General features: G+C 34.7%; 1 protein-coding gene across 3 annotated transcripts in view; it reads right to left on the bottom strand.

The window, feature by feature from the left end:
• The window catches only part of LOC150103728 (rab GTPase-activating protein 1-like), a 473,281-nt gene that overhangs the window by 14,861 nt on the left and 438,922 nt on the right, over positions 1-19,498 (bottom strand). For all 3 annotated transcript variants that reach the window (XM_090397129.1, XM_090397130.1, XM_090397131.1), the window contains one exon: positions 8,185-8,376. In XM_090397129.1, coding sequence (XP_090253255.1) covers positions 8,185-8,376 — 192 coding nt within the window. The remainder of the gene's footprint in view (positions 1-8,184; positions 8,377-19,498) is intronic.

Here is a 19,498-nt window from a genome sequence, read left to right as displayed (position 1 = left end):
GTCCTCCAATCAACTGCCTGAATATAATATCCTTTATTATTTAGTAGCATCACTCCTGTCTTAGTCTTCTTTGTCTCAGTAACACCAATTATGCCCACATAGAATAGTTCTTATTCAATTGTTCATATTCTAGTTCTTATGCAAGTTCTATTTCATTTCCATTGATAATCTTTATGCTAATAGTTCCCCTATCTGAAATCCCTCTGATGTTTTGTTTGTTCCAGTAGCTGATTTTCACTGTTCACCCTGTTTTCCCTAATGAAAACAACAGGGATATCTTGCATAATCTGGTCATGTCCCAAGTGGCACAAAATCTCATCGATTGCATATTTCTGATTTAAGCCAATAGAGTACAATTTGGATGGCTAATTCAGCCAAATTGTCAGCCTATCCTCATTTGTTCAGTCAATGGAAACTACTAATGGGATGTACCATGTGAAGGTGAGAAATGGACATTAGGACAGAACAAGCCCCACTCAGTTCTATGTTATTCCTTAAAGGCTATGTGGAGGTCTCCTTCCAGTTAAAATATAATGAGGATCTCTATTTAATCAATGTAAATAAAAGAAAAAAATGCATGTAATAAGATGCCAAGGGGCATTTTATCATTACCGTTAGATCTTATCATTATTTCATTACATTATTACATGTTATCATTATTTATATGGTGTAAAGTGTAACCCTGTAGAGTGATTTGCAAATTGGAAATTAGTGGAGATGTGGGAAGATGGACCAATGTTAAATCAGATGTAAAGCAACATTATTGTTATTATACAGGTATCTCCATGAAGTCAGAAGATTCAGTATGGGAGATCCACACTAACCACTATTCACACAATATGTAATCATACCTCTCTTTTAACTCATTTACTGTCAGGATATTCACTACTAGCTTTGGCAATCCATTCCAGTCATTCACCAATCTCCAAGCAAAAAATTTGGACACACTTGCACAACTTCCAGAGGTGAAATCTAGTTATCCCCCTATTCATCATGTACTAATTTTTTTCCCCCTTTCATTAATGCTTACACAGTGATCACAATACATCTTAAAAATTATGGAAACAGCTACCGTCATAGAGAAAAACTTCAGTTTAATATAAACTAAAAATAATCACTCGACATTTTGACCTTCACATTAAGGTCATCATCTGGAGTATACACATATATACAGAGAAATAAGCTGCACTACAATCTACATGGGATGCTAAAGGTCAACTGTACAACTATTGGCCTGTCTGGTGGGAAAAAAAGTCTTACTACATCAAAGCTAGAGTCCTGTTATTATTATTATCTATTAGGTTACAAAATGAAATTAAGTTAGAAAGCAATATTTTGACACAAAAAAGTTACTCATATAAGTATACATATAAATTAAAACAAACCAGTATGGATGGTGGCCAATAAAAGCTGAAAAATTACTTTGAGTCCTCAAGTCCAGGCTTGCTGCAAAACCTGAAGAACTAGGTGAGCTGAATGTGTGCCATTCAAATTCTTGGGATTTTTATGCCACCATTATTGTTAAGATTAGGGTTAATCAAAATTTTACATTCTTTAATTTCCATTCATACCAGGTTTTTGTATGATGTAAAGAACAAGTACTTTACCAATCAATTTGGTGTAGGGTGTCACACTCTTAACATGCCAATGGTGGCATAAAATTCCCAAGAATTTGGATGGCACACATTCAGCTCAACTAGCTCCTCAAGTTTTCCAGCAAACCTGGACTTTAGGACGCTAAGCAATTTTTGGCTTTTATTGGCCACCATCCATACTGGTTTGTTTTAATTTATATGTATACTTATATGAGCAACTTTTCTGTGTGAACATGTTGCTTTCTAACTTAATTTAATTTTGTAACCTCCTTCTTCTTTGAGTGCCATCTCCTATCAGAGGTCAGCGACCACCTTGGTAATTTTTGAGCAATTCTCAGCCACTCTGAGCAGTCTCTCAGAGTTCATGCAAGTCCACTGTCTGATGTCTGCCAACCAAGATTTTCTTCGTCTTCCTTGACCTCTTCTTCTATTTATCTTCCCTTTTATAATCAATTGAAGTATCTTATATTTTTCATTACGAAGTAGGTGACCAAGATATGCAGTTTTCCTTCTTTTTATGGTATCTAAAAGTTCACGTGATTTCCCCATTTGTTCCAGTACTTCCTGATTGGACGTTTTTGCTGTCCATGGGATTTTTAACATTCGTCTGTATAACCACATCTCAAAGACTTCGTCTTTTTATTGATGTTGTCTTCAAGGTCCAAGTTTCTGCACCGTAAAGCAGTATAGACCATACATAGCATTTAACCATGCATACTCTAAGCTCTAAATTTAAACTGCGGTTACACAGTGTTGATTTCATCAAGAGAAAATTTTTTCTTGTCATTTCAATTCTAATTTTTATTTCCATTTCTGGATTGCAATCTTCATTTAACCAGCATCCAAGATATTTAAACTTTGCTACTCTTTATATTTGTTTTCCATTTAAAGAAAGTGCTGAATTAAGAATTGGTTTCTTACTTATGACCATGAATTTAGTTTTGGTGATATTTATTTTTAATCCCATTTTTTCACTGTCTTCATTTATTAGTTCCAAAAGGTTTTGAAGATCCTGAATATTGTCAGTCAGGAAAGCTGTGTTATCAGCACATCGGATGTTACTGATGATTTCATCATTTACACTAATCCCTTCCTTTCTTTCTTTCAAGACTTTCTGAAATATGGCTTCTGAGTATACGTTAAAAAGAAGAGGTGACAACACACATCCTTGCCTTACTCCTCGTTTGATGTTAATGGAGTCTGTAATAATGTCATCAACTTGAACAGATGCCTTTTGATTCCAACATAAGTTTTCAACGATCCTGATGTCTTTACGATCTAATCCAATTCTTTTTAACAGAGCAATCATTTTAGCATGTTGGACTTTGTCAAATGTTTTCTCGAAGTCGATGAAGCAAATGAATATTTCCTTGTTTTGGTCAATACGTTTTTGGAATAAGATCTGAAAACAGAAAAGAGCCTCTTCTTCCCAAATCATTTCTAAAGCTGAATTGGGTATCACTGATGGTGTCTTCACATTTTCTGTATATTCTTTTTTGAATTATTTTCAGAAACATTTTGAGAACGTGACTCATTAGACTGATCATTCTATAGTCATTACAAGTTTTCACATTTGCTTTTTTAGGTAGCATGATGATGGTCGACTGTAACTAGTCTTGAGGGATTATGCCTGTATCGTAGATCTTATTAAATAGCTTTACTAATATATTAATGTTGTCAGCTTCTAATAACTTTACTATTTCTGCTGGTATTCTATCCGGGCCTAAGGCTTTACCATTTTTAGCTGAGTTTAGTGCACATTCTACCTCTGATCTTAGAATGCATGGACCTTCCATATGTTCATAAGTATTTCCGGGGCTAAGGCTTTACCATTTTTAGCTGAGTTTAGTGCACATTCTACCTCTGATCTTAGAATGCATGGACCTTCCATATGTTCATAAGTATTTCCTGAGTTCTGTCTGTTATCAGTCAAGAGTTCTATATATTTCACCCATTCTTGTATTTTGTCATCTTTTCGGATATTATTTCTCCCTTTTCGTTTCGAAGGATACAGAATTGTTTTCTCTTAAATATATTGTACCTAAGGTCTCTTTCAGCTTTTTTTGTGTACATTAAAATTGTCATGCTTTTCCTGAAGAATTTCTATTTCTTTACATTTTTCATTCATCCAGATTTCTTTTGCTTCTTTGATCTTGCATTTAATAATTTTCTGAACCTCTTTATATTTTGTTGGACTATGAGTTTTATATGAACTGCGTTGATCCATGAGAGAAAGAATTTCATCAGTTATCCAATCTTTCTTTTTTACTGCTCTATTAGGACACAAGGTATTGATACATTTCTCTATGAAGACAGATTTTAATTTGTTCCATGATTCATCAACCCTCATTATGTCATTATTATTATTATTCAGGCCTCCATGGAGTCGAAAGACTCATCGTGGGAGGTCCTTCCTAAGAACATAAAGTCTGTCAAGACTCATCGAGGGGAGGTCCCCCGCCTAAGAAACACAAAATCTATCATACCACTCCTTAAACTCATTGACTGTTCTCGCTCTCACCACTCCATCAGGCAATGCATTCCACGGTTCAACCACCCTCCACGCAAAGAAACCACTCCTCACCCTCTTGCTCACAGTTTCCTTTCGTAACTTCCAGGGATAGCCTCTTGTCATCACTCCTTCCCACTGTTCAACAAGCTAAAGAACTCCCCAGTGTAACCACCTCTCAACAGTTTAAAAGTCTCAATCATATCGCCTCTCCTTCTATCCACCAAACTCTGCAGTCCACATTCCCTCAGCCGATCCTCGTAACTATCCTTGTACAGTCCTGAAACCATCTTTGTCATCCGTCTTTGTATCCTTTCCACAGTTAATTAATCCCCTTCAAATCCTGGAGACCAAATCTGAGAACAATAGTCCAAGTGTGGTCTGATCAGAGACTTATACAACGGAATGATAACCCTCTTATCTCTGCAGGTCAGTGTCCTTCTCATAATTGCAGCAATCCTCTGTGTTACCTTCACCACCTTTGCAATATGTCCCCTAAATTTCAGGTTTCTATCAATCTCGGATCTCTTGTCTCTCCTACTTCCTCCAGTTTAACTCCTCCCATAGAGTATGCAGTGTCCCAAACCTTAAGACCTTACATTTTGCTGCATTAAACTGACACCCCCATTCATTTGCCCATCTATCTAGCTTATTCAAATCCTCTTGCAGGGCTACCACATCTGCACTATTACTAATAATCCTTCCCAGCTTCGCATCATCTGCAAACAACTGAATATCCCCTTGCAATCCACTGGCAATGTCATTGATATAAAGGTTAAACAATACAGGCCCTAGTACTGAGCCCTGTGGGACCCCACTTGTAACCATCTGCTTCCTTGAAACTGCTCCACCATACACAACTCTCTGATACCTATCAGACAGCCAATCCTGAATCCAGTTGACCAATCTGACATCCAGACCCATGTGCTGCAACTTAAATATCAGCTTATCATGTGGCACCCTGACAAATGCCTTTGCTAAGTCTAAGAAAATTGCAGTATATGCCTTTCCCTCATCTAATGTTCTTGTAACTTTATTATAAAAGGCTAGCATATTGCTAAAACAAGAACGCCCTTTCACAAATCCATGTTGATTCTCACAGATAACATTACCCTCATCTGCCCAATGTCGTATATGGTCCCTCACTACTTTCTCCAAGATCTTAATAACTACTGATGACACACAGACTGGCCTATAATTAGACACTTCCAGTCTGTTACCACCCTTATGCAATGGCACTATCTTACCTTCCTTCCATTCCCTGGGCACCTTTGCCGAAGCCAGACTTTCATTGAAAAGCCAGGTTAAAGGCACTGTCAGTTCCCTGGCACATTCTCTCAAAACTCGTGGTGAAATACCATCCAGTCCCAAAGCTTTACTGACATCCAGAGTACTCAGTATCTGAAACACACTCTCCTCCTGTACCTCTAAACCTCGAATCAGCCCTATCCCTCTAGCATTAAAACTGACTCCTCTAGGATGAAATACTCCAATAAAGTGTTCATTGAACAATTCCACTATGTCCTCTGCATCAGTCACTCTGTTCCCATTTTTATCCCACAATATCATTCTTCCACAGTCATTTCTCCTCCTACTGGCCACATAGCTAAAAAATTCCCTAGGATTTTCTTTGGATCTTAGGGCCAACCTCCTCTCATATTCCAGCTTTGCTTTCTGTACCACACTAGTCACTCTTCTGGCCTGTGTCTTATATTCTCCATTCTTCAGTCATCATTCTTGATAAGTGCTAGCTCTTGATTCAGATCTTGACTCAATTTGTTTCTTATCTCTATGTTTTTTAATTTTCCTAAATTAAACTTTTTTTGTTGATGTTTGTTAAGTATAGCTTTCAGTCTAAGTTTTAACTCTGCCACCAGTAAGTTATGATCAGAAGCAATATCTGCACTAGGATAGGTTTTTGTACTCTTTATAGAACTTCGAAGTCATTGATTAATTAATTTGTAATCTAATAGATAATAATAATAACAGGACTCCAGCTTTGATGTAGAAGGTTTTTTTTTTTTTCCCCCCACTAGAGGTCAAGCCAATAGTTGCAACCGTTGATCAGTAGCTTTAGCATACCATATAGATACCTTATCAATTTTTTTCATATGTGTATACCCCAGATGATGGCCTTAATGTGTAGGTCAAAACATCGAGTGATTATTTTGTTTTATATTAAACTAAAGTTTTACTCTAACACAGTAGTTGTTTCCATAATTTTTAAGATGTATACTAAAAAATTTCTTTTTTATATCAATGTTAGTTGGTTAGCCAATTTCTGGTTTTATGAAGAGCAGGTCATATCTCAGTAATTTACTCACCAAGCAACCTTTAACATAACTGATAAAAATAACTTATCAAATTTTACAATTTATAAAAGTAATTTGCTTATGTTTATATAAAAAAAAGTGATGACTGAGTTGGATAAAGGAAATGGCTAGACTGTTGAACTTTGCAAAGGCATCTGACGAGATGCCACATGGAACTCTTGATAAAATGGAGAATATGTGGATGGATACAAAACCAGGGATCAACCCTGGAAATTGAGCAAAGGGTTAGTAAGGACATGAAGACTAAATTTTTTACTTGGACAGTGGTGAACGAGTGGAATGACTTAGTCAGTTATGAGTACTTTGTTAGTGATTCAATTCAAAGCAGATATTGCGTAAATGATGGTTAGTACTTTGAAATGCATATGGCTTCTCTCATTGAGAGACTACCAATTCTCTGGAGATGTCTATGTAATAATAAGATTCGGGATAGAGAACATCCTTATCTAAGTCTTCCTGTTGGTTCTGTTCTTTCCTCTTTTTATCCTTATTACTATTTTCTCATATAGGTTTTACAGTGGGTTTTATAAATTTAAAGATACGTAGCTTTTTTTTTTTTTTTTAAGTATACCAAAGAATTTATCTCTTTTTATATGGTGTATGAAAGATTTTCATATGGTCTATAAATTCAACATATATTTCTAAGTTGAATTTTCTTCTTTCACTCAATTAGTATTTTCAGAGTGGATATATGTAGGATCTTCCTTTACTAAAGCCATTTTGTTCTTCATTTGTAATTTTTTCAAGACAGGATTGATTCTGTTCTTTAGTACATTTTGCATATATTTTATAACCTGTATTTAATAAATTTATTCTTCTGTAGTTTTCACAGCTATTCTTTACTTTTTTTTAAAATGGGAATCACAGTTACATGGTTCCGGTCAATGGGCATTTTATCAATGTTATAATTATATATTTTGTTGATGTAAAGAATCTCTGTTTAAATTTATACCCTGCATATTTTACATGTTCAACTGGAAGATTTTTGATTCTCATGGATGATTTTCACTTTTTCATTTCTTTTAATACTTCATTTCATTCTTCTAATATTATTTGAGAGAGTATTATCAGCTACATTTCATAAAAATCTTTTAAAAGATAATTTAGAGTTTACAATAATGTAATCTATTCATTGTGGAGTCATCTATCTCTCTAATATGGATTGTTTCTTTTTGTAAGAAATGTATTGCTTCACAGATTTTAGTTTGTGGTTTATAAATTTCTTCTCTAATTTACTAATATAATTACCTCAGCATATTCTTAATGGTTATTAAGAAGATGGGTAAAGGTAATTAAATTGACTTTCATTTCCCATACTACAGTCACTGGATACAAATCACAACCAAGTGTGCTAAACTAATATTAGAATAGTGTTAACAGGTTTGCACACCAGGCAATGGCAGATGGTTATGCTGTTTTTCCCCTACTGGGGAAAAAAAAATCCATCCTGCACTGTTAATGAATAACAATTCATTAACACTGCTGAATAACAATTAAATAGTTATTCAGCAAATATATCTAGTATAAGTCTGAATAACCTGAAATTACAGTCAGCTCACCTATACACAACTTATAAAACTAAAAGAATACTTTGATGAGATGGAAAGTTTGCTACAGTGAATTTTCTTCAGAATAATAGTGATGCTGTGGCCTTGTCTGAACTTCTCTGTAGTGTTTTTATATTTTATTATTATTTTTTTTTTATAGTGAGTGTTGACTATTAACTGGAGAAAAAGAGACAACATACCTGATTTTTACACTCGGCTTCCACCAGAGCCAGTTTTGTCTGTGCTAATTCTAGTTCAAGTTCTCGAATTAGCTTCTCAGCATCTTGTAGTTGGGTAGACTGAGGGCCGTTCACCTGAATACTATTTTTAACAGCATGCACATCTTGCTCAGTCAGTGAATGGGAACAATGCTCACATGCCATCATCTGTGCCTGTAATGCAGTAACAGCAGTTATTGCATTATACTAAAAATCATAACATACCTCTCAATGGCAAAATTATGAATAACAAAAAACTCATCACCAAATCTTGAATATATTATTAAAGGGGGGGAAAAATAACAAGAACTCTCATCACACACTTTAAAAATTGCAATTCTTGGACCGATTCTTTCTGCTTTATTATATATCAAAATCATAAAAAAGTATATTAATTCTAGTTCAGAAAATTAATTTGTTGTTATCCACCAACCAGTGTTGCATATCTCATACATAAGCCAGTTGTTTCAAGGGAATTTTTAATTATAAATTTCCATTTCCAGATATTTGATAGGCCATAATATTTTAAAGGAGATATTGTTAGGCACTTTGAACTTTTGTCACTCACTTGCAGAAGAGTTGAAAAACAGTTAAATGCTACTAGGAATGGATTTTGATGTCATGTAATATATGTAGAAGTTAAGAGATACTTTGAGTGCACAACAGGAAATGGAAGATATTTATGTACTGAATGGTGGTATTTATGCATAGAAAGAAAACTGTATGAGTATTAGTTATATATCTGAGTTTCTCAATTACATGCCATGGTACTTAGTTAATATTTAGCTGGCCGAGCAGTTAGCGTATTCGCTCTCCAGATAAAAGGCTGCAAGTTCGAATCCCGCCTTGGGCATGGATGTTTGCGATTGTCTGTGAAAATAATGGTGGTGGTAGTCGGTGATAGATGGCATTGGTGTGGATGATGAAAGTAGTTGCGGTTCGTTGTAGTTAGTGGCTTGAATGGTGGAGACAAGAGATGTGGAGTAAGTGCCCTCCCTCGATGAATCTTTGGACTCCCTGGATGTGTCAAATAATAATAATATTAGCATTTCAGATGGTAGGTTCCTTGCCAACAGAAATTAATCATAATTAATTTTTTTTTCTAAAACGAAGAGCCAAAAGGCTTCAGTTCGGCAATGCAAAATTTATAAAAATCAAGTGGATATTATCGAACATAGAAACTATGAAAGTTTCGCACAAATAAGTTGACCAGAGAGCTTACAGGAATACTCTCACCAGCATTTATGAGTTGCCATAGTGTGGCCCACTTTAGAAAACAAGCACGCTGCCCAGGTATCCATATATATATGTTTTCTAATTTGATCCATGTTTTTTTAAGGTTTCACTGGCCTGAAAGCTGTTTCGAACTCTTAAGAGAATATTTACTCTCTTAAGGTTTCTGCCTGGTCTCTGAGGAGAACCAACCAGTTCGAAACAGCTGTCAGGCCAGTGAAACCTTAAAAAAAATGGACCAAATTAGAAAGCATATATACGGATGCCTGGGCAGTGTGAGTGTTTTCTAAAGTGGACTGCGCTAGGGCGACTCGTAAATGCCAGCAGGAATATTCCCGTAAGCTCTCTGGTCAAAACTTTGTATGAAACTTTAATAGTTTCTACATTCGGCTTTGAAATAATGCTGGATCTAATATCCACTTGATTTTTATGAATTATAATTAATAATTTGTGAACTGAAATGTTGCATTTAATTTAAGACTGCACGAATGCACACATCTGACAAGGGATGACTTGCTCAGTATGTTATTTATGCAATGTTCTAATATATGTTTTTATGAAACGAATGACTGCTTCATATAAATATAATGTGAACCAGTACAGGCATCTATAAGCACTTATCCTCTACTGCAAACTATTGCAAATTTTGGGTTGTTATAGAAAAATCTGTTTATGGTGAGCATATATACATATATCAGTTGCATCGTGTGCCCATTTAGGTTGGGTGTGCTGTCATGTGGCTTATGTAACTACAAAATTCACATCAACTGGACTGTATAATTGCACGTTTATCGATGCATGAAAGTTTTAAGAGTGCTCATCATAATTGGTCTAATGCAATTAATTGTAGGATGTAAGTAATGTATGATGGGTAATTTCAATTTTTCTTTGTCAATGAGAGTCTCAATTCTTGGTCTTCCAAACATCTTGCGATTTAAAAATGAATGAATATGTGATTGGGAGCACTCATGTTTTTTCAATGTGCAGCTAAATGATTAAGGTCAGAATATCTGTGCTTATTACAAATGCCTTTCCCTTTGGAGAATAACAAACAAGACCAACAAAAAAGTCTTTACTGCACTTCACATCCAGTTAATCATTCTACTGTACTGTATTCTGAAATAGAGAAGTGTCTATGTACACAGTTTTTGCAACTTTGTACTTGTACAGTAAACTGGAAGATAAGGACGAGGCTTACCTCTGACTACAATCACACAATCTGCAAAAGCCCTGGCAGAAAACGGGACATTCAGTAGATCATCACCACTGTTTTCCATTGCAAATATGGGCAAAAAAGTTATAAATTATTTATAGAAAATTATATGTTAAAAACTTGTTTATATTGGTGTACTAAACACATTAGTTCATACTTCACACACAAAAACAGATGAAATAAAAAATAAAAACAGCATGAACAAATGAAGATTGGGCTAGTGTACTTTTTAGTGACGAGTCCAGGTTCAGTCTACAACCAGATAAGCAGTGTATCTTGATATGTGTGAAAATGGAACAAGAAATAATCCACAGTTTGTTTGTGAAAGACCCCAATATCAAGGTGGGAGTTTGATGGTATGGGCTGGAATAAGTATAGATGGAGATACTGATCTCTATTTGATCAGAAAGAAACGGTTCCTTGACAGCCCAAAGGTATCGCAATGATAATTTTGGAACCTATAGTTCATCCATATGCTGCTACAATTGGCCAAGAATTCATTTTTATGAATGACAATGCTCGTCCATACCTTGCAAATTTGGTACAAGAGTGACTTGAGGAAGAAAGTATTAAATGAACAGGCCTGTCTGTTCACTGGATTGTAATCCAATTAAACATGCCTGGGATGCTTTAGGTAGCTGTGTTTCTTCTCAACTGTTGCCACCACAGTCACTTCAAGAGCTCGAAATTGTTCTCACAGAAGAGTGGGGAAATATCCCACAAGAAGTGTTTGATCATTTTATCTGGTACATGCAGTCAAGATGTACCACTGTTTTGGCTGTTAATGGAGAATATATGCCCTATTAAAAATTAACAAAAGCGTTTTTTGCTATTCTTGTTAAAATTATTTCATGCTAAAATGTATAATTTGTTAAATTTGTAATAAATATTGATTAGTTAAACACTAGCCCATCAATTACACCTATTCATAAGTAAGAAATATTTATTCATAATTTGAATTTATTTATTCGCAATTTGAATTTATTTATTCACAATTTGAATAAAGGAAGGCTTCTTAATGACTTGAGTGAGGGATTAAACAATATAATTTATTGGCATTTTAAATTTAACTTGTGCAAAATTAGCTTCTAATTATAATATCTGTATTTTGGATTTTGGTTTAAGCCAATAAGAATACAATTTGGTCAGCTAAATTCCAAATTGCCAGCCCATCCTCATTTGTTCAGTATCCACTTAGATGCCCCTAACAGGGTGCACCACAAGAAGATGAGGATTGGACATTAGGTCAGAAGCCCTGGTCGGTTGTCTGCATTCCTTTAAAGGCTATGTGGAGGTCTCCTCTCAGTTATACAGCTTTGATCCTTAAGCACAAAATGATGGTATAATGTGACAGAATTTCATGCCGGCTGGGGCATCGCCTGGTTAAACAAGGTCTCCCCGTTGTTTTGGCCAGGGAACCAGGGCAAACAGCGAAAAGTCATTTATTGGAACAAATCTGAAAACTCAACATCACCTGAGTTAAAGATCGGTACTATCAACATAAGAAGCCTGAATGCAAAGAAATGGAAACTAGCGGAGGAATTAGATAAGTACCAGATCGATCGACATAACAGGAGTGACTGAAACAAAAAAAAGACAAAAACTGGTGAGATCTTTCTGAGCAATAAATACAAAATGTTATATTCAGGCAATGAAAATCAAGGAAAATAAGGAGAAGCCCTAATAATCAATACTAAATACGATGCTAATCTTCTTGAATGGCAGGCAGTCTCAAGTAGCATGATGTGGGCAGATATCAGAATGGGGAACTGGACAATTAGACTTATTTGTGCCTATGTTCTACTACTAAGGTAGTATAACATAGAAGGTTCTACTAAGGTAGAAGTGGAGGAATTTTTTGAGGCTTTAGAGAAAGCAACTGAATGAAAACACAAAAGTTGGTCATTGTTAGGGATCTAAATAGCAGAGTAGGAAATGATTGTCAGACATACAAAAATATTTTGGGAAAATTTGGAGAAAAGTTAATAATAATGGGAAATACCTGTTGAATTTCTGCTCAGGACATGGACTGGTTATTACTAACACCATGTTTCAACATAAAAATGTGCACAAATTCACATGGAGAGAAGAAGCAAGGAATAAGAAAAGTCTCATTGACTATGTTATTGTCGATAGTGATGTTTTCTCCCTGGTGCAGGACACCAGAGTGTGCAGAGGATTTGAAATTGGAAGTGATCAATATTTAGTCTTGAGCAGGCTAAAATTGAATTTTATTTTGAAAAGCAGAACATTTAAGAAAGTTTTAAAGCAAATAAAAGTTGAGCAGCTCTCAGATTTGAACTATAGACTAAAATACACAAAGGTTATTGAAGAAAAAATGAAAAAGTTTGAGAACAGGAACCAAACCTTGGAGATTCAGTGGCAAGCCTTGAAGAAAACATTGATTGATTCAGCCAGAGAGGCATGTGGTAAGGTTGTCTGCAAGGATAGAACTCCATTGTGGACACAGGAAGTTAAAGAGGCAGTGAAGGAAAAGAAGAAAGCATATCAAAAGTTCCTGGCAAATAAGTCAGCTTGTGCTCTTGAAGAATACAGACACAAATGTAAGAAACCTGTTCAAACACTGTAAAACGGGCTAAACAAAAGTCATGTGAAGACTTTGGTAAGAACATAGAAAATAAATATCAAGAGGGTGGCATGATATTCTGGAGGTTGTTGAAGAAGCTCAGAAATGGAGGAGTGTTGTAAAAACGACATGAAATCTGGAGAAAAAGACATCCTTGAAGTATGAAGTAATTACTTCGAAAAATTGCTAAATGAAACAAGCACTGTGGTAAAAAAAATTCAACAGGCATACATTCAGGTATGGATATGTATTACTGAATGTATGCCTGTTGAGTAGAAAAAGCCATCAGAGGCTTGTATTGTGGAAAGGCAGCAGGAATAGATGATATTAGACCAGAAACACTGAAGTATGGAGGTATAAAAATCTTACAGTGGCTGCACTGCATACTTCAGAGGGACGAATTCCAGATGACTGGAGCAGAGCTCTCATAGTATACCTATATACAAAAAGGGAAATAAAACTGAATATGAAAATTACATAGATATTTCCATAATGAGTGTTTCTGGTAAAATTTATGCAAGTATACTTGAGTAATGGCTGAGAAGGATTGTAGAAGAGAAGTGTGGTGAAGAACAAGCTGGATTCAGGCCAAACAGGCTGTGGATCAGATTTTCATTTTACATCAAACTGTTAAGAAATAAGAAATCATGGGAATATAACAAAGATCTGTATTTAAGTTTTGTAGATCTTGAAAAGGCATATGACAAGGTACCAAGAGAAAAGCTATACGAAATGCTACAGTTGTATGGTGTCTGTGGGGCATTATATCAAGCAATACTTAGTCTTCATTTGAGTTGTAAGTCAGCAGTTAGAATTGAAGTATAGGAAGATGGTTTAATGTTAAATCTGGTGTGAGACAAGGATGTACATTACCCACTCTATTATTCATTATTTATATGGATCACATTATGAAGGAAAGTGGTATTAAACCTGATATCAAAATAGGAAATGTTAATATCAGCTCTTTGCTTTATGCAGACGCTGTTATACTTCTAAATAAATCTGCTACAAGTCTGCAAGATTCCCTGACTAAATTGAATAACTGTTGTAATAGATATGGTAGGAAGGACAGCAATAACAAGACGAAGATAATGAAAATAGGCAGAAGCATTGAAAATGTCAACTACATTGTGAATGGAGAACCTGTGGAACAAGTAAAACATTTCAGTTACTTAGGCACGATTTTTAGTGAAGATGGTAAATTAAATATAGAAATAGATAACAGAGTCAATAAAGCTGGTATGGTAGGAAGTCAATTGAATAAATTCATATAGAATAAGAGAGAAATTAGTCAGAACACTAAATTAGCTGTATACATAACAGTGTTCAAACTAGTTTTAACTTATGGATCTGAGAGCTGGGTCAGAAGTAAAACACTTGACCAAAGACTAGAGACTGCAGATATGGGAGTCCTGAGAAAGATTAGAGGCACAAACAGGTGGCATGAATGGTAATATCATATTAAAAACGAGGATATTAGGAAAGAACTTGACATTGTCAGTCCCAGGAATGCATTAACAGAGCTAATCTCAGGTGGTATGATCACTTAAAACAGAATGTGCAAGGAAAGATTAGCAAAACAAGTGTTTTCTGCCAGGTTGGCAGGAAAATGACCAAGATATAGGTGGGTTGATATGGTAAAAAGTGCTTTAGATGATTGAAATATAAGATCTGATAATGTTGGAGTCTTAATAAGTAACAGACTGATTTGGAGGAAAATTGTAGATAGGAAGTTAGTAATCATGTAAATTTTTCATGTAGTACTATCATATCCTGTACACCCCTTGAGGGTACATGGAAGGAATTTGATGCTGACTCATGACAAAAGACACCATTCAACTGGATTGATTGACACAATAACCAATCACCACCATTGATTTCTGGGTGCTAGTGTCTTGGTGTACCCCCTGCTGCACCTTATGGATGGTTTAAAACCAACGGAACACTAAGAATTTGACTCGCTGGGAAATCTATGCATCTTTTCAAAGGACTCAAAAGTGTCCATATTTGTGACTGCACACCTGGGCTATTAATGTGGATGTTATGCAATGTTTATGTGTCTAAAAGTGTCTTCTTCATGAAGCATTAGTATCTTGTGTTTAATTTTAGGAATCATATGAAGCCAGAAAACAATTAGAGGATTGAGTCTTTAACAGGAATAAATTCAAAAATATAATATCAGTGATACTGCTATTCCATGGGTGTAGCACACGCTGATTATATGCCCCTGATATATATATATATATATATATATATATATATATAAACATTAACTCCACTCTGTGGTGTGGAGGGGAATGGATGATGGTGAGTTAGAAGCTCATCAAAGAACGTTAAACTGCTCAGAGAAATCCTAGTTTGAAATATCAGAAGGCTATATTGGAACTGAACAGGAATGAAATAAGAAATGCAAAACTGAAAGAGAAAGTACTGGGAAAATGGTACTTGGAATGTAAGATCACTAAAAGGAAAACAAGAATTAACTGACAGATTTGAAAATCATAACCATAAAATTTATAAAGTATCAGAAACAAAGAAAAATGGTAAAGGAATAAAACAAAATAATTGGAAATTAAATACTAATATAATAGCAGAGTCAGGGCCATCGCCAGATTAGATCATGTCCTGAGGCAAACAATTAAATATCACCCCTATAAGACAAAAATATAAGAAAACTCCAATTGCTATTTTGTTTTTATTACAAGAGAAACATTAATGCAAAACAATTACATAATAATATTAATTAAATGTTTGCTCTACAGGGATATCGCACAATAAAACTGCTCATAAGCTCTTTCTAAATTTAAATTATAAGCTATGTCCGCCTCTATTGATATAGTTGCTAGACCAACCAATCTTTCTTGAGTTCTAAAATGTTTAGTTTTAGTATGTATGACTATAATTTTTTTTATTATTAAAATAATAAAAAAATTAATAAGCACATAAACGCCATATATTTGTAAAATATCTTGTTGCCATAATACAGTGCCTACCACAATATTGCTGAACAAGCGCTCTTATTAAGCAGCGCCATGAGGCAGGCTGCCTCTATGCAACATCCTTAGTTGATCCTTCATGTTTGTCTACTCTGCTCTGTACCATCGACAGGATGTAGCATAGAGGCAGCCTGGAATGATATATAAAGATATAAAAGAACAAGAAGATGTATCATATTTTTCGCTTTATAAGATGTGCTTTTTGTACCTAAAATTTATTTGAAAATTAGGATGCATCCTATAAGCCAAATGCATCTTATACACCAATATGTTTTTTTATTAATGCACAGTTACAGTGTGTCATCGCTGGTCAGTAATGTATAATCAGTTTGAATAGTTGCACGGTTGTTAACAGTCACACATAGTAATCAATACTTTATATTTACATTTATTTTATAACCCATGGATTCTACAAAATGCTATACGATTGCATTAAGCATGGTGTGATTGAGTTATACAGAAAGAATGGCAATAGGGAAGCAGAGCAGAATTTTGGGCCTCTGCCTACAGAAATAAATGGTTTGAAGAGGAAACAAGAGCAGCAATTAATAGAAACAAATTCTAAAAAATGCAATCTTGCAGAAAACTGGCAAAATTGCCAGAAATTGAAAACGAATTAAAAACTTGAATAATGGATCAAAGAAGATCGGGTTGATGCATATCTACAAAAATGCTTATTCAAAGAGCAAAATTATTGGCAACAGAAAAAAATATCAGTGATTTTACAGGGTTGCCATCATGATGCTTTAAATTTATGAAGAGAAATGATTTATGCATGTGTGCAAAAACGAAATTATCAGAAAAAATGCCAGACAAATGTGAAAATGAAATTGAGTTTCAAAGATCCATTATAAATGCTCAATTTTGAACTTTCACAGATAGCTAATATGTATGAAGTGCCTCTAACTTTTTATGTGCCCTCTAACAAGACAGTTGACTCCAAAAGTAAAAAAAAAAAAAAAAAATCACTGTTAAAACTTCTGGGCACGAAAAATCCACTATACTGTTCTTTTATTGTGCTGTACAGATGGAACAAAATTGCTACCTTTTTTAATTTTTAAAAGAAAAACTCCCCAAAGGAGTTTACATTCATATTCATCCAAATGGATGGATGGATGGATGAGGAAGGGATGAAGTTATGGATAAAGAAGGTGTGGTCCAGACGTCCTGGAAGTTTACGTCAGAAACCTGCTCTGTTAGTATGGGATCGGTTTAGATCATGTCATAAAACTGGAGCTGTTAAGAATGAACTTTGCAAAATGAACACAAAAATAGTTGTAATCCCAGGAATTTTCAGCTATGCATAATTAAAGGAGTCATCATATTTTTCAACTAACAGTGCAATTAGAGACAACCAGAATAAAACGGCACTAACTAATGAATCACATCCCCTCTCCAACAGAAACTGCTGTTTAGACCATATGTTGCAGGTGGAACATATGGTTTTGCTTGACACCACCTCTGTCGTTAACATGTTAAAACTAAGAAATATATAGTGAATGTGTTTCAGATATTATGGAATTCAGTTGAAAGGAATTAGCATTTCAACTCAACTGTTGAAATGCTAATTTGTCTATTCACGCGATCTTTTGTTAATACCGCACCAATCATATGCAGTTCTTTGCTGCTCTACGTATCTCAAGTCTTGTAAATTACTGGTAATTTTTGCTTGAAATAATGGGAAAGAAGGTGACGCTATTTGGATAGATGACTTTGACGATGCACACAAAGAAACTGTTCTTGATGCCAAAAGTAGTGATAGCGAGTAGGAGGATCTTGGTAAGTCGCACCATTTTCAGTTTTATTCTAAAAACTTTAGTTTTCGAAAATTCCCGCATGTATCTCGCAACACGATTTTTTAGCTTTAATTTTGGGAAAAAATTTAGAGTTATATTCGAGTAAATACAGTATTTTTTAGCTTTCAAATTCTTACGTATGGATCAATGGTTAAAGATTGGATTTATAAATACAAGTAGCTGTAAGCAACAAGAAAACGTTGATATTGCATCTGGATCAAATGAAATTGATGAGTGCGTTGTCTGACATCTCTAGAGAACCAAAATTTAAAAATAAATCACATTTTTTATTTACATGAACATATAAATTCAAATAAAATAGATATTTAATTTTAATTAATATTTTAAATTAATTTATTAATTTAGTTTTAATTAATTGATTAGGGGTACTTGGTAATAATGAAAATTTAAGACACAGGTGTATGTATGGATAAAGAGTTCATGGTATGAAGTGAAACCCAAAATTATAATATCTTTTCAAAAGTATGGCAATAGTAATTCTCTTGATGGGATGGAGTATGACTTATTTCAAGACAGTTATTACTCAGTTTCTGATGAAGATGAATAAAGATTTGAAAAGATTAATAAAATTTATAAAAAAATATTTTGTTTATATTATAATCTTCTATTGCATCAGTCTTATGACTGGCAGCTCAGCAGCATTTCCTTCCATTCTTCTTTCTGTTTGCTTTCTTCTTTATTTCGTAGTATGTTTTTAGTCCAGTGATTTATTTTATTTGATAAAAGTATCTTATTATTATTATAACGGTGTCTTCATGAGAGTCAAAAGACTCATTGCGGGAGACCTCACATTGACACACTAACCATTATTTACACAGTATACCTATCACACTTCTCCTTAAATTCATTCACAACCACCTCTGGCAATGCATTCTACCCCTTCACAACCCTCCAAGTAAAAAATCTAGTCCTAACGCCCTTGTTAACCACACTCTTACATAATCTCCATGGATGGCCTTCGTTCTATCCCTTCCTGCACTGGTCTTATAAATGTCATCAGTATCAATCATGTAAAATCCCTTTAACAATTTATATGCTTCTATCATATCCCCTCTCCTACGTCTATCAGCTAGTTTTTAGAGCCCACAGATCTTCAATCTATCCTCATAGGAAACATCTCACAGACCTGCAACAATCTTTGTAAGTTGCCTCTGAATCCTCTCCACCATTTCTTCATCAGCAAGAAATCCAGGTGACCAGATCTGTACACAATAGTCCAAATGCGATCTTATTAATGCCTTATAAAGTGGAACAATAACTTCCATATCCCTGCTTGTTAGTGTGTTCTTCAACAACCATTTAATTTGATGTGATGCTTTGGCAATCTTTGCAATATGCCCTTTAAACTTAAGGTTCCCTGTCCACAATAACTCCCAAGTTCCTTGCCTCATCAACTTCTTGCAGTTCAGTTCCATTAATATAGTGTGATCTCAGCATGTGATTTCATCCT

The sequence above is a fragment of the Typopeltis vanoorti genome, chromosome 8 (assembly GCF_054136105.1).
Source record: "Typopeltis vanoorti isolate ZY-2024b chromosome 8, IOZ_Tvanoo_1.0, whole genome shotgun sequence".
NCBI lineage: Eukaryota > Metazoa > Arthropoda > Arachnida > Uropygi > Thelyphonidae > Typopeltis > Typopeltis vanoorti.
This window is presented reverse-complemented; position numbering and strand designations above follow the sequence as displayed.